The following is a 15375-nucleotide window of genomic DNA, read 5'->3' as shown; positions in this document are numbered from 1 at the left end:
GAAGTCAATAAGGAAGATGGTCTCTGCAAGGAGCTTGAGCCAATTGCTTTGAGAGTGTTGAAAGTCTGATTTATATAATGTTAACCACTTAATGGACTGAGCCACATAGGCGCCCTCGCCTGAGTGCATATTGTAATCAGCTGTACATTTAACAGCAGAAATTTCTAAAATGTAACAGAACAATAAAACTGAGAACATAAGTTAAATACAAATTGAAAGGCAGGGGAGCCTGGGTGGCTCAGTCAATCGATCATCTGACTTTGGCTCAAGTCATGATCTCTTGGTTTCGTAGGTTTGAGCCCTGTGTCAGGCTCTGTGCTAACAGCTTGGAGCCTGGAGCCTGCTTCAGATTCTGTGTTTCTGTGTTTCCCTCTCTCTCTGTCCCTCCCCCGCTCATGCTCTCTCTCTGTCTCTCAAAAATAAATAATTTTTTAAAAAGTTAAAAAAAAATTGAAAAGCAAAATATACTTAACATTATTGATAATTGAATAGTTGCTTATGTACTAAAGAAAAATATTAAAAAAAAATTTTTTTTACATTTATTTATTTTTGAGAGACAGAGAGCACAAGTGGGGGAGGGGCAGAGAGAGAATGAAACATAGAATCCGAAGCAGGCTCCAGGCTCTGAGCTGTCAGCACAGAGACCAACGCCGGGCTCAAACTCAAAAACCATGAGATCATGACCTGAGCCGAAGTCGGAGGCCTAACCGACTGAGCCACCCAGGAGCCCCTAAGGGAAAATATTTTAAATTGTAAAGGAAGAAAAAATAAAATTAATAGAAGAAAAAAACACTGCATTGCTCCTGGCTTGAGAAATGTTATTGTATAATAAAAATGGGAGCATTCTGTAAATTCACGTATAGATTGAATGAAGTAGCCTCCATTGACATCTTTGGGGAACATGAGTCTTTAAAAGTCTAGTCATTCTAATTTACTTGAAAATATTACAAAATATAAATGTTACAGCATTGGTATTAAAAATGAAAAACAAGACCAGGGAATAAAACAGAGGCTTCAAAAATATAACATATTACAGAACTTGGAGGTGTAACTTACAAACCAAGAATAACTTAAAGGTGAAAGGAATCACCTTTAATGAATTTTGCTAGGACCCTGAGGAAAATGGACTTAGGTTTTTGTCCCTGTTGTGGATAAGAGATCAATTTAGGACTATTTACAAAAATCTATTTTCAGAGATCAGTTAGGTTTGTCACCATTATAGCTATTCTTCTGAAATGTGTCAATATCAGAAGGAAAGCAGCAAAGGCAGAATAAGGATAGTTGTTAAACCTATCCAAGTTGAGTAATAGGAGTTTATTATACTAGTTTTGCTTACTTGTATATTTGGGATTTTCCATAATAATTTTTTCAATGAAAGTAAATAAAATGGGAAAGATAGTGTGTATAACTGATAAAATTTTTATCCAAAAATATGAACAATGTTTATATATGTTAAACATATATGTTCTATAACCACATTCTATTTATTCAGTGGAAAAAAGGGATCAACAGGCAGACAATGAAGTATTGATAATAAATCATTACACAGAAAAACCTGCAGCTTTGGTATTAGTTAGAAATAAAATTAACATGAAAGCATTGGTGTGTGTTTATTAAGCTAGAAAAAAAAGTGTGAAACTTTACGTTGGCTAGAATATTCACTTATGTACTTGGTAGTGACTGTATCTAACTAGAGGGAAAACTAGCAATAGACGGTATTTATAAAATTGTTCACTCACTGTCCCTACAATTCTGGGATAACAAGTATCTAAGACATTAGTGAATGCTACTATAGAATAGAATTTCTTCTCTAAAACGCTGTCGATTTAGGTGGCCTCCCAAATTTAGGTGGCCTTTTCAGTCCCTTAATGGTTCTATAACTAGCAGTAAACACACTCTGTGGGTCAGGCACTGTTTCCATTCATTTAGACCTCACAACTTAAGGAGGGTAGTGTCTATCTGCATCTTACAGATAGGAGGATTCAGTCTTTGCAAAATGAAGTGATTTTCCCCAAATCACATGTTAATAATGAGCTCAACCAGGATCTGAGCCCAGGCAGTCTTATTTCAGACCCCCTGCTTTAAATCATTTCTCCAAACTTCCTCTCAGAATTAAAACCTTGTATCAAGTAGTTGACTTTCCTTTTGAGGGCCATATAATTGCTTTAAGATGGCTACTATTAACATTCAGCTTCATTTTAGTATAGCTTCTAGATGGTTTTGACCATAATGCTGATGGGAATAAGCAGTGAAACAGATCTTCTGATATATAACTGATGTCATTGTAAATAGGTACAGCCTTTTTTGGAAAGCATTTTGGCAGCATATTTCAAGAGCCATAAAATGCTCACATTTTTTGACCTAGTTAATGCCATTTCTGGGAATCCTCTAAAGAAATAGTCTAATATGGAAAAAGCCATAAGCACTACAGTGATCACCACAGCCATGTTTGTAATAGAGCAACTGGAAGCAACCCTGAATGTTCATCAGTAGAGGAATGATTAAACACACCATGGTATATTTACTTAGGCAGCCAATAAAAATGAAGTGTGATGCAGCACAAAGAAAACAGGCATCTTGAGTTTTCAAAGTAGCACACAGCAGTATGTTTACAAAAATTACATTCTTTACAAATATGAAAAAAAGATGGAATAGAAAACTGTGTGTAATATTTTTTCTTTCTGCTGTTTTTCAAGCTTTTTGTAATATAAATTTATTCCTAACCTTAAGATTTAAATCACATGATTACCTAGTGTTTTTGTGTATTCGTCTCCTAACCCTCACTAGATTATAACAACTGCTTGATTATAAGCTGTGTGGTTGCAGACTGCATGTTAAAAAACATGCAGAGAGCATCACTGGACACAGGCAGACTTCAAGAACCTTGCAGGTGCTTCATTTACTGGTTGCATGAACCTCGGCCAGTCACTCTGTCTCACCTGACTCATTTGACCCATGAAGTGAGCAGTGCAGTTTGCAAAGCATGACTAGAGTCTTTGGAGTCAGGGGACCTTACTGTGTGTGTCTTTGGCTCTTAGACAAGTAGCTCAAACTTTGTAAAGCTCAATTTCCTCATCCATAAAAATGGAGCTAGTGAGATCAAGGTCTGGCACTCCTTTAGTAGATGCTCTGAAAATGTTCCTTCCATTCAGTTATGGCCCTTATAAAGTGTTCCTCACCTTTCTCTTTGCATGACAAGAGCAAATATAAAGTCTTTCAGCTAACTTCTTTTGTCTGAAATCTTTTGAGCAGCAGCTTTTACACGTCTGTCTTCTAGAGTAACTTGTTACCTGTAATTTAGAGTTAAGGATGAAGGAAGAAAAGATTTTGTCATTCAGTATGGCCAGCAAACTTTTCAGTTTTGTTGTAATCCTTTTCTTATCTGATTATAAAAAAAAGTAAGTGGCCATTGTTGAACATGTGAAAAATGTGGAAACCTGGAAGAAGAAAGCTATGCGATAATCTTCCCACCAAGAAATAACCATTATATGTTTCATTTTATTTCTTCTTAATTTTTTCTAAATATGACTTTTTTTTTTTTTTTTTAAGTAGAACTATAGGAAAGCTCTCATTAGATCGTTTGTATGTTTGGGGCAAGTTTATTATGACGTTTTCTGTTTGCTTTGAGGTAGTGTACCTTTTTGTATTTTAATATTCATTTTTGAGAGGGAGACAGCACAAGTAGGGGAGGGGCAGAGAGAGAAGGAGACACAGAATCTGAAGCAGGCTCCATGGTCTGAGCTGTCAGCACAGAGCCCAGTGCAGGGCACGAACCCACAAACGACAAGATCGTGACCTGAGCCGAAGTCATACACTTAACTGACTGAGCCACCCAAGCGTCCCAAGGTAGTTTACCTTTAACAAGTAATTCTTATACAGAGATAAAGACCAAACTAGCAATAGGGAACCAGATGGAGGATGGGGTAAGGATAGCTCTGTCTTAATTAGTAGGACAATTTTTTCTGTAATTCTGATACCTGTCAAAGAATGTACTTATGTAAAGTATAATTACCCGAATCATACTTCCTGGACTTTTTTAGGACAATTACAATTTTAAATAACTTGTGATATTTTCATTGCAGGTTATCTTGTACCATTTCAGACCATGAGTTGTGAAGTTTGGTCTGGAAAATATAATCACCAGACATAAACTTGGAATAAAAAAAAAAAAGCTTGCAGAATAACCACAATTTCTTGGCTCTTGTCCTTATCATTTTTAGAACATGCAGTTTTAAAAAATCGTCAGTCCCTGTAACATTCTCTGGAGAAAAGGGGGAAATTTATCCAGTGACAGAACCAACAGAGCAGCAAATACCTAGAAAGGCAGCCTGACCTACTGTGTCTGTGCGGGGCCAGGCATTGATGCCACATTACCCTGACTTGTGTTGAGCTTGTACTGAAATCAGAAAGAGAGAATGTTACTTGTTGAGGGATTAAGAACGTCGATCCTTCCATTTCTGGGCTTTGCTGTTCAAGGCAGGCTTCTCCGGAATGACTTTAAAGGTGGGGGGAAAGGTGTTTTCCTTCTTCCATTTCTTTTCTTCACAGCAGTAGTAGAATTATGAAAGGTGACAGGGTACATCCTATATAAATAATTTTCATTGTGGCATATCTGTCATCCCCACTACATCGAGGAAGACATGAGAAATGTTTGAGGTCAGTGTATTGTCTTGCCTCATCACTCTCCTTGGAATATGCCACTGTGGCTTGTGCCCTTTTCACTTTTGAGGTCTGCTTCCACAGGCAAGAGACTGTTGATTGGTTGGAAGTAGGTGCCCCTCACTCCTGCTTTAGAATCTGCACATCAGGACAGTCACTTGTCCTTTTGAGTCTTGTCTTCTGACAAGGAAGGGCCATAACTCCTTACTGATACTTGCTTGTTAACCCTTCCCAATCATTTCCTCTTTGAGGAAAATCACTTATTTACGGGAGAAAACCTAACCTATAGTACAGTTTGAGAATCCAGATTAGAATTTAATGAACCTCCACAGCGTTAGGCAGTACTTAGGTGCGGTGGGATAGTAGAGATTTGGAAGTGTCGTATGGGAGTGGGACAGATAACTATAGCCTGTAAACCTTCTACTTGGAATAACTTTGGTCTCTTCAAAAGTGTGTTTGCCTGAGATGGAACTTGGTACTCTGTGAAAAATGATGACCTGAGATTTTTGAGCTGCTGAGGGAAGTGGTACCCAGAGCTGTAAAAGGGAGGAAGCTGCATAGAAAGTTAGCTGAATCTATATGCTATTCTTATGAGAGAAAATGATCAGTTCTACTTAATTCACTATATCACTTCTTAGATTTTTTTCTGTAACTGATTATTGATAAAAGTGATTTTATTTCTTTCAGTATTGCCTGTCAGGGCACCCAACCTTACCATGCAATGTGCTCAAATTCAAATCAACTACTATTATGTTGGACTGTGGACTGGACATGACTTCCACTCTCAATTTCCTTCCTTTGCCACTTGTTCAAAGGTATGTGCTGCTGCATCTGAGACAAAATGAGATTTCGTTTTTTGAAAAATGGTACCGATTAGCATAGAGATTACTAGTACCTTGTGTGTTGTCCTTAGTTTACTTTGTTCCCTAAAAATGTTCTTTATCAGAATCATTTCCTTTGGCTGGGTTGATGGAAAGTGTTGTATTGATTTATTGATTGACTTCTTTATTATAACTTCTGAGCTTCTGTAAAATGTTCTTGCAACTGCTCTATGCAAGTGAGGTCATGTATATTTCATCTTTCTTGCTAATTCATATAAGAGCTGATAAATAGTCAGCTGATGAGCCCAAGAATTGAATTTTAGAACCATTTAACTGCCTTTGCAGCGACTTGACATCATAGAGCCTGACATTTCTTTTTGATAGGTATCTATGGATTATATTCATAATTGTCAGCTGTAGATATCATAGAATCATATATGAAGCCAAAGTCCTTGTCTTAAAGCAGATATCTCAAGACTATAGTCACCACTGTTTACTCTTACTAATACTTTGTCATGGAAATCGGCTTCCCAGTTTGCTGTTATTTGGAAGCAGCAATTTATAAGAGAAGTGGGTAACTTATATAAGCAAATATGCTCCCAGTAACAAAAAGTGGTATCACATAGGAGAGACAGAAAAGCTATCTAAAACAGATTTAAGAGCTTAAAAGCATAGCAGCCTAGGTAAACCATCTACTATACCTCATTCCTGAAGATATCACCATATGCAATGATTATTCATAATGATAATCTCCTGAACCATCTAGAAAAAGTATAATTAAAAATCCGTCTTTGGGTTTTGTTTTTGTTTTTTTGTTTTTTTGAGACAAGGAATACCAATAAGGTAAAGGGGACAGAGATAATTCCAGATTACGTTTTGTGTAAAGCTGATAAAATTCAGTTATAATCACACCTAAAACTTAGAAATACATTTATTATCCACAGATACTATCTATCTATATATATATTTACAACTGTTTCAGAAATTGTAGGTATCACGTATATTTCTGTACAAAAGTGACTGACAAGTTATTTCATACTAAAATAGCCTGATATTATTGTTTATCCCCCAAACATTACAGTGTCCATTTGTTGTTTATTAAGAATCTGCACTGGACTGGAGCAGGGGATACAGATCTAAACAAGACCACTTTCTTTTTCTCGTGGAGCTTACATTGTGTTGGAGAGAAAGTATTCCACAGTTGAAAATTTCATTATACTTGTGTTAAGAGAACAACTATACACTTGTGATAATTACTAAAAAAAACAAAATATAAGTACTATGAGAGTTTCCAAGAGGCGGCCTCTATGCACTGCGAGGTCATGAATTACCTAGGTGCTCCAGTCCTGAATTGGGCAATTTTAGCTACATATTTTCCCTTTCCTGTTCACTTTTGTCTTTACCTAATTCTGTGTTCTCACAGCCCTGGCTCAGCATTGGAATCCACTTCTACTCTCTCTTCCCCTTTGTCATTGTTCTTCTCTCAGAGGGAAGTTATACTAGAGGGATGATTGACAACCCATATGTAGTTCCTTAAAAAAAAAAGTGTTTTCTGTTGCTCAGGCCAGAAACCTTAGAGATACAGTTGGCCAAAATAGTATCCCCAGTCCCTCCCTAGCCCTTCATCCTGCTTTATTTTTCTTCATAGCACTTGTCCTTACATTATATATACATATTTAGTTTATATGTTGTCTGTCTTCTCCACTAAAAGTTTTATAAGGGCTGGGATCTTTTTGTTCACCACTGAATCCCCCTTGCCTAAAATACTTCTTGGCACGTAGTAGCTACTCAGTATAAGATTTGTCCTATGAGTGAATCTTCTCTGGATTCCTGCCCTCTTGAAGTGTGATTTCATTATTCATTATAATCTTTTCTTTATCTTGAACCTTCCCATCTTGATTCAGTTCTTCCCATTTAATTATGCTCAATTACTTCTAACTTAATATTTAAAAAAACCTTTTTTAACCTTCTCTCGACTCCACTTTCCGTTTCAGCATTACTAACTCTTCTCCAGTCTATGTGCCCACACCACCTACCAGAACACCTCTCACTAGAATCACAAATGACTTCGTGTCATTAGATGCACGTTTGTCAGTTCTCATCCCCACTTGGCCATTCAGCATTGTTCTCCTCCATCATAATGCATTTCTGGTTCTCCTCTTCTCTAACTCTTCCTCTTCTATCTACCTTGGAGATTCATCTTTTTTTGACTGGCAATCATATATCAGAATTCTTCGATATCCAGTACTTGGCCATCAGAGTATCCACCAAGGAAATTTCCTAAATGCTCAGGGCTTTGATTACCTTCTAAACAATAACCTACAAATGTGTATCTTTAGTTAGTAATCCTCTTCTGAGTTCCAGATTCATAAACCCAAAATGCCTACTGAGTTTCTCTCCTTGGATGTGGCTTTGGAGGTACTTCAAAACTCAGCATGCCCCAAGCTCAGCTCATGAATTGATGGTTCAGAAGAGAAGACCCTCCCAGACCTGGTTATCCCCCACAGTACCCTATCTTAATGACTGGCATGCTGTTCTGAAAGCCAGAAAACTGGGAGTTAACTTAGATATGCCACTATTTCTCATTCCCCATATCCAGTCTTTCATGAAGCCTTGTTAGTTTTACCTTCTCAAATAGTTTCGAATCCAGTTACTTCTCTCTAAGTTCTGCTGCAGGTGTTATCGTATTTTACAGGCATTACTGCCAAGGCCTCCTCATCAGTGTCTTCAGTTCTGATCTTGCCCTTTTCTGAATCCAGAGCCATTTTTGTGTAACTTTTTCATTTTGAAATCACTTCAGATTTACAGAAAAGTTGCAAGAATAGTACAAACATCTCCTAGTTACTCTTGTTAACATTTTATCATATGTACTTTTATAATTTTCTGTTTATACATATGCATACAACTTTTTCTGACCCATTTGAAAGATACAGACAGGATGCTCCTTTACCACCTAAATACTTGAGGCCTATTTTCTAGGAAAAAGGAAATTATTTTACATAACCACAATACAATAATCAAAATCAGGAAACTCACACTGGCACTATGCTAGTATCTAAGCTGTCTACCTTCTTCGTATTTCCCAAGTTACACCAATTCATATTTCAGTATAATGCCTTTTATAGCAAAAAAGAAAAATAACAGTAGTGTTCCAGGATCCAGTGCAGATCACACATTTCATTTACTTGTTTTGTCTTCAGTCTCCATTAATCTGGAAGAGTTTTGCAGTCTATCTTTATGACCTTGCCATTTTTAGGAGTACGGGCTAATTATTTTATGTAATGTCTTTCAGTTTGGATTTGTCTGATACCTCTGCATGATTAGGTTAGGATTATTTTGATAGAAATACCACACAAATGGTGGTATATGTTATCAGAATGCACATGATATCAATTTTCTTCAACATTGTCTTGTAGAAATATACATCTAGTCTTGTCTCTCACCTGTTTAAAACGTTTCACTGGTTTTCATCGCTCTTAGGATAAATACCAAGTTCATCTTCGTATATTACGGTTTATGCCTACCCCTCTAGTATCTTACTTTTTATTTCCTTTTAGTTTCAAAGAAATCCTATTTCTTGCCTGGGAGCAGTCACACTCATTTTTTCCGTCAGTCGTAAAGGCTCTTCTCCCCCAGCCCCATCCTGCTTTCCCTGAGCCTACTTCACAGGAGCTCGTGTTTCAGGTCATTTATGACTTCAGTTTCTATATAAGAAGGACATAAAGATGGTATTCTGGTCAGGTGAGGGGGACAGAGTGTGTGGGCCTCTTCTTGAAGTTTCATTTGAATAACCTTCTATGTAAGATGTCCATGCCAAAGGCTGGTGAGAATTACTGGAGGAAAATATGGGTCTTGTCTTTCTCTGTTCTCTCCAACCCTGTCCTTTGGCCCGGTTTCCCCTTGAATCTAGGACTGTCCAGATCTCAGCTCAGTCATCAGACCCAGAGAAGTCTTTTGATGCTGCCTAGACCAGTCCCTCTTTTTTTTTATTTTTTTTTTTAATTTTTATTTTTTTTTTAATTTTTTTTTTTAATGTTTATTTTTGATACAGTGAGAGAGCATGAACGGGGGAGGGTCAGAGAGAGGGAGACACAGAATCTGAAACAGACTCCAGGCTCTGAGCTGTCAGCACAGAGTCCGACGCGGGGCTCGAACTCACGGACCGCGAGATCATGACCCGAGCCGAAGTCGGCTGCTTAACCAACTGAGCCACCCAGGTGCCCCTAGACCAGTCCCTCTTTAGGGAATTTTGTACCATCCTGCATCATCATTTTTAGTATCTTCTTCTCTATTTGTGTGATTACTTGTAATGTCTGTCTTCCCTGCTAACTTGGGGACAGGTATGTTTTGTTCACCGTCATGTCACCAGCATGCCTGACACATAAATATTCATTAATGAATGAGTGAAGATGAACAATACTCCTACAGTACTGCACCAAATGTTGAAGTTCTTCCCTCCATGTTCCCTTTTTATGGAAACACTTCCTCCACCCTCACCTCCTAACTCCTATTCCCAGCTCTCCCACAACACCACACGCTGTCAAAGGTGCCCTTCCTATGTGAACCTGTAACACTTCTGCTTACCCCATCATGCTTTTATTTTATTCTGTTTAATTGCTGTTTACCATCTCGCTTTACTAAAGTGCAAACTCCTAAAACTCAAGGTTTATTTTGAACTGTCGTTACATTACAGTACATTGTTATGTGCACTTTGTATACTTGGCTCAGAGTAAGCTTTTATTAAATATTATTTGAATGAATGAATGTAGTCATGCCTCTTAGAGTATTTTCTGATTATAAAAGTAATACATTTCAAAATAGGCATTTGGAAAAAGGAAAAGTATAAGGGGAAAATGAATTGCATACCGTGTTCATTCTAACTTTTGCTATTTTGTTAGGTAACAGATTACTTTTAAATGCCTTGGGTTATTTATTTACTTATGGGAATATTTTACCTAATTTTTATACTTAAAAAAATATTTATTTATTTTGAGAGAGAGAATGAGCGGGGGAGGGTAGAGAGAAAAGGAGAATCCCAAGCAGGCTCTGTGCTGCCAGCACAGGGCCCAACATGAGACCCAATCCCACGATCATGACATGAGCCAAAATCAAGAGTCAGACGCTTAACCGACTGAGCCACCCAGACACCCCGATAATATTTTACTTATTTTAAAAAAAAATTAAATAAATGGGAAGGGGATTAAGAGACACAGACTTCCAGTTATTAAGTAAATAAGTCACAGAGACAAAAAGGACAGTCATTAATATTGTAATGTATGGTAATCTGGTGACTGCAGTTCTCATGGTGAGCATTTAGTAATATGTAGAATTGTCAGATCAATATATTGTACACCTAAATCTAATTTAATGCTGTCAGTCAACTATACTTCAATAATATAAAATACTGAAAAAGATCTTGTATACATGTTTTTTCTCGACTATAATATTTTTAATGGCATTCTTTTCTAAGAAATTATTAAATAGGGGATGCAAAGATGTGTTAATCTATAATCATAATTTATCTAATATCTTCACCTCTCATATTTTAATAAGGTATATTTCTATGGAAACACTTCTTCTTCCTTGCTTTAAAAAACTTAGGGGGTGCCTGGGTGGCTCAGTCGGTTGAGCGTCCGACTTCAGCTCAGGTCATGATCTCACAGTTTGTGGGTTCAAGCCCCACATCAGGCTCTGTGCTGACCGCTTGCTTAGAGCCTGGAGCCTGCTTCAGTTTCTGTGTCTCCTCCTCTCTCTGCCCCTCCCCCGCTCACGCTTTGTCTCACTGTTTCTCAAAAATAAATGTAAAAAAAAATTTTTTTAAAAAAACTTAGGGGCCCCTGGGTGGCTCAATCAGCTGAATGTCCAGCTCTCAATTTCAGCTTAGGTCGTGATTCCAGGGTGGTGGGATGGAGCCCTGTGTCAGGCTCCCCACTGTGTGTGAAGCCTGCTTAAGATTTTCTCTCTCCCTCTCCACTAGTCCCTCCCCGACTTGTGCACATAACTAACTAACTAACTAACTAATACAAATTCTGTAATCATTAAGAGCAAAGTCCTAAGTCCCTTCCCTTTTGGTAGCTTAAAGTGTACTGACTCTTTATGATTTAGTCATTAACTGAGTGGAACTCAGTAAGTAAATATTTTCATCTCTGTAGTCAGCATCCCTTTGCCGTTTGGTGACACGTCTGTGGCCCTCATTTTTGGCACTATTGTTATAACATGGCCATGCTCTTTGAGCAGTCATTCCCATTTACTGGCAATTTCTCAAATCCAGAATAACCACAGGTGTTTTATAGAAGGCTTTGATGTTTAAAAAAAGTATTTAGCAAGAGTTAAAACTATAGGATCTTAGGAGCACCTGGCTGGCTCAGTTGGTAGAGTATGTGACTCTTGATCTTGGGGCTGGTTGTAAGTTCAAGCCCCACGTTGGTAGAGATTACTTAAAAATAAAATCTTAAAAAAAAAAAAGGTTGGGGGGGGGTACCTGGGTGGCTCAGTCAGTTATGGGTCTGACTCTTGATTTCAGCTCAGGTCATGATCTGACTGTTCATGAGATCACACCCCATGTCAAACTCTGCGCTGACAGCATGGAGCCTGCTTGGTATTCCCTCTCTCCTCTCACTGTATCTCTCCCCGACTTGTGTTTTTTCTCTCTTGCTCCCTCTCAAAATAATAAACATTAAAAAAAAAAAAAAAAAGTACAGTATCTGAAAATTTTACGTTTTAAAAAAGTTATTTTTGGGCTCCTGGGTGGCTCAGTTGGTTGAGTGTCTAGTTCTTGATTTCAGCTCAGGTCATGATCCCAGGTTCATGGGATTGAGCCTTGTGTCAGGCTCCATTGTAAGTGTGGAGCCTGCTTAAGGTTCTCTCTGTCTCTGTCTCTCTCTCTCTCTCTCTCTCTCTCTCTCTCTCTCTCTCTCTCTCTCTGTCTCTGTCTCACACTCTCACTCCCCCTCCCCCTCCCATCCTCCCTCCACCCCTTTCTGGCTTTTGTACTCTCTTGCTTGCTCTCTTGCTCCCTCTCTCGCTCTCTAAATAAACAAACAAATTTCTCTGATAAGCAGTGTACCATTCTGATCATTTGTTGAAGACAACTAACTGAATCAGTTATCTGTAATTTGAAGGCTGATTTCTGTGTGTCTGATGGGAAACAGAATGCATGTCCTATGATTCAGTTCACTTTTAAAGGGAAGTGAATATTTACAACCTTCCTTTAGAGAGCTAGCATGCACAGAATGAGAACAGTATTCACACTGTTTTGTCATTACATTTTTATCTGAATGCTTGGTTTTTTTAATCTGACCTGGCGGTCAATGTATTTTTCAAGAAATAAGTCTATAAGTGAAGACACACGTGACTTTGAAACGAGATGGGAATTAAAGAGCTAATGATAGAATATTTTTCTGTGAGGTTAGTGCAGAAAACTCCCAGAGTTTAAAAAACAAGTTTATCAGGTATAACTTATATGACCCAAACTTACTCTGCTAGTAGTAATTTTCATTCCCAAGTATGAAATCAAAATTCTCACTTTTTGGTAAATCAAAGCAAAATGTAAACAGAATGTAGGCAAAGCGTATGTGGGACTTCCTAGTCTTTACATTCTCACACCTTCTCTGTAAGTTTTGAATTACTTCAAAATTAATAGTTATCCCCCAAATTCCTATTGTTTTCTAAAATTAGATGCATGTGTATTTTTATTCAGGCTTTTAGCCTTTCCTAGAAGATTGGAAAATATTCACAATATTTATGTTTCTTATTTTCATTCTCTTTCACCTAATTACAAAGTCAGAATTTGATAAACCTATTTGGCAAGAGGCTAAGGGACTGTATATTAATTTGGTTTCTGATTATAGTCTTTTAGTCCCACACTGTTACCTTGCCCTTAATTTTTACTTTACAGACTAATTTTGTGAGGAGGCGCTAAAATCCTGTTGCCACCCAACTTGTACTCCCAACGTGCTTTTCTTCACCTAACACCTTGATCATTAAGTTCTTCTTTTAACCAGCATATTTCTCCCTAAGGTATTTGCATTTTCAGCCTTCAGCATAATTCTGCTAGTCAACTGATAGCACACAGTTAAAACCTGAGATTGCCAGAAGTGCATGATTTCTGAATCTAGACTTTCTTAGTGTATCCTACATGTGAAACGAGCCTCACCTCCTAGAAATTATTCGCCTATGCTGTCATTTTGTAACACTCAGGGAAACTAGGTTCGTTTTCCAGATTTGGAAACCCAAGCCACAGGTGCAAAGTGACTAATCCACTTATAAGCAGTGGATGTGGAATGTGGACTTGACCAGAATTCAGGTACTGTATTTTTATTTGCAGTGAATTCAGACTGATAGGCAGCTAAGTGTTCTTGTCAGAGCACCTGACCCCTCTGAGTCTGTTTTCTCATCCACAGTATGATGATCCTGTTTAGCCTTCCCCGCAGGCTTGTTGTTAGGCACAAGCAGGGTGAAGTCAGGGGCAGTAATTGGAAAACTATAAAATGCTCTAGTGTCTCATCTTTCTTTTTTCTCTTTATTATTTTGCATAGGATTCTTTTAATTTTCCCAGTTGACTGCTAAACTCTTTGGCTTGTTAATGTTCCATCCCCACATAATTCTTAAGCTTGCTACAGTGTGGTTATTTTTCTTTCATCTTTTTGATTAGTGTTTTGGGTGGACATTGTTGCCAGTAATTTCAAACTGTTTTTAACTTTATGGAGATGATAACAGTCACCATGAAATCACTGAGGACTGTAATCGATTTAGGATAATTTAATCTTTTGTTTTGCAGTCCCAGGCTGTCTAATCTTCCTGGCTGGTCCCTAAAGGATGGAAATGCTTTCTTGGACAAGGTAATGATAACTGAAGCATATCTATACCCAGTGGAAAGCCATCTTGTCACACCGGAGCCACCGTATAGTACTGTGACTGATGGGTTCATTTTTTTCTCAATATATTCTCTCAGAAAAACCCCAAGATCCATGTAGGGTCTTCAGTACTTGGTGATTATTGTCTTTAAGAGCCTTTTAGGGAATCTCAGTGTTCAAATTCAGGTCCAATTTGCTCGTATGTAAAAATCTAAAAACTTCTGCTGCAAATACATTTTATCACCACAGAAAGAAAACTATTATTTTTAGAATTGCGATGAGAGTTTCAAAGGTAATACTGATAGAGAGTTCCATCCAATTCATTCTATTTTCAGGCTAGACTGACACCATGACTGGAAAGAGTAAAACTTTAAAAAAAAAAAAAAAAAAAAAGACTTTAAAATCCTCAAGTATGTGAGTTTTAAAATGCTTCTATCCATGCTTAGGGAAGGTGGGGCTTTGAAAAATTTTGGTTCTTACTCTTTGGGTGAGGAGAGGCCATGGAAGATTGCAGGAGGGCAGTGTCATCATCTGATCAGATCTCTTGCTGCCTTGTGGGGAACAGACTATGAAGCCAGTATTTAACTTCCCAGGCAATGTTCTTGGGGGAGTGGGAGAGTAACATGATCTTGGGTGAATTCAAATTGAGGGCCTTCCAAACTATGAACTAGGATCTCACTCCAGCCTTTCCTGGTAGCCTGGAATGGATAACCTTATAGGTATGAAAAGAGAGCACACAACTAGGAATCTAGGATTTGGGGCCCTACTCTGACTTTAATCATGGACTAGCCCTACAGTAAATGACTTAAATAACTTTTTTCTTCAAGGCTATTAAATTTTTGACATTGGATTATCATCACAGTAATTCCTTCCTCCGACCAGTTTTTAGGCAGTTAATTTATAAATGAGAGACCAAAGGTACAAAAAATGTTTATAATCTAGTCACATTTTCTCCTAAAAAAAAAATCACAGGCAAAGGAAGGTCAAAAACTGTGAAGCTCATCCATGCCATTCTCAGTCCTCTAAATCATTCTTCCTCT

At 37.8% G+C, this 15375-nt stretch overlaps 1 protein-coding gene across 1 annotated transcript in view; it reads left to right on the top strand.

The window, feature by feature from the left end:
- Nucleotides 1-15375, top strand: part of INTS9 (integrator complex subunit 9) — a 102545-nt gene that overhangs the window by 26339 nt on the left and 60831 nt on the right. Inside the window, exons 2-3 of the mRNA XM_058720793.1 lie at nt 5347-5474; nt 14260-14320. Coding sequence (XP_058576776.1) covers nt 5347-5474; nt 14260-14320 — 189 coding nt within the window. The remainder of the gene's footprint in view (nt 1-5346; nt 5475-14259; nt 14321-15375) is intronic.

Source organism: Neofelis nebulosa, chromosome 3, assembly GCF_028018385.1.
Source record: "Neofelis nebulosa isolate mNeoNeb1 chromosome 3, mNeoNeb1.pri, whole genome shotgun sequence".
NCBI lineage: Eukaryota > Metazoa > Chordata > Mammalia > Carnivora > Felidae > Neofelis > Neofelis nebulosa.
This window is presented reverse-complemented; position numbering and strand designations above follow the sequence as displayed.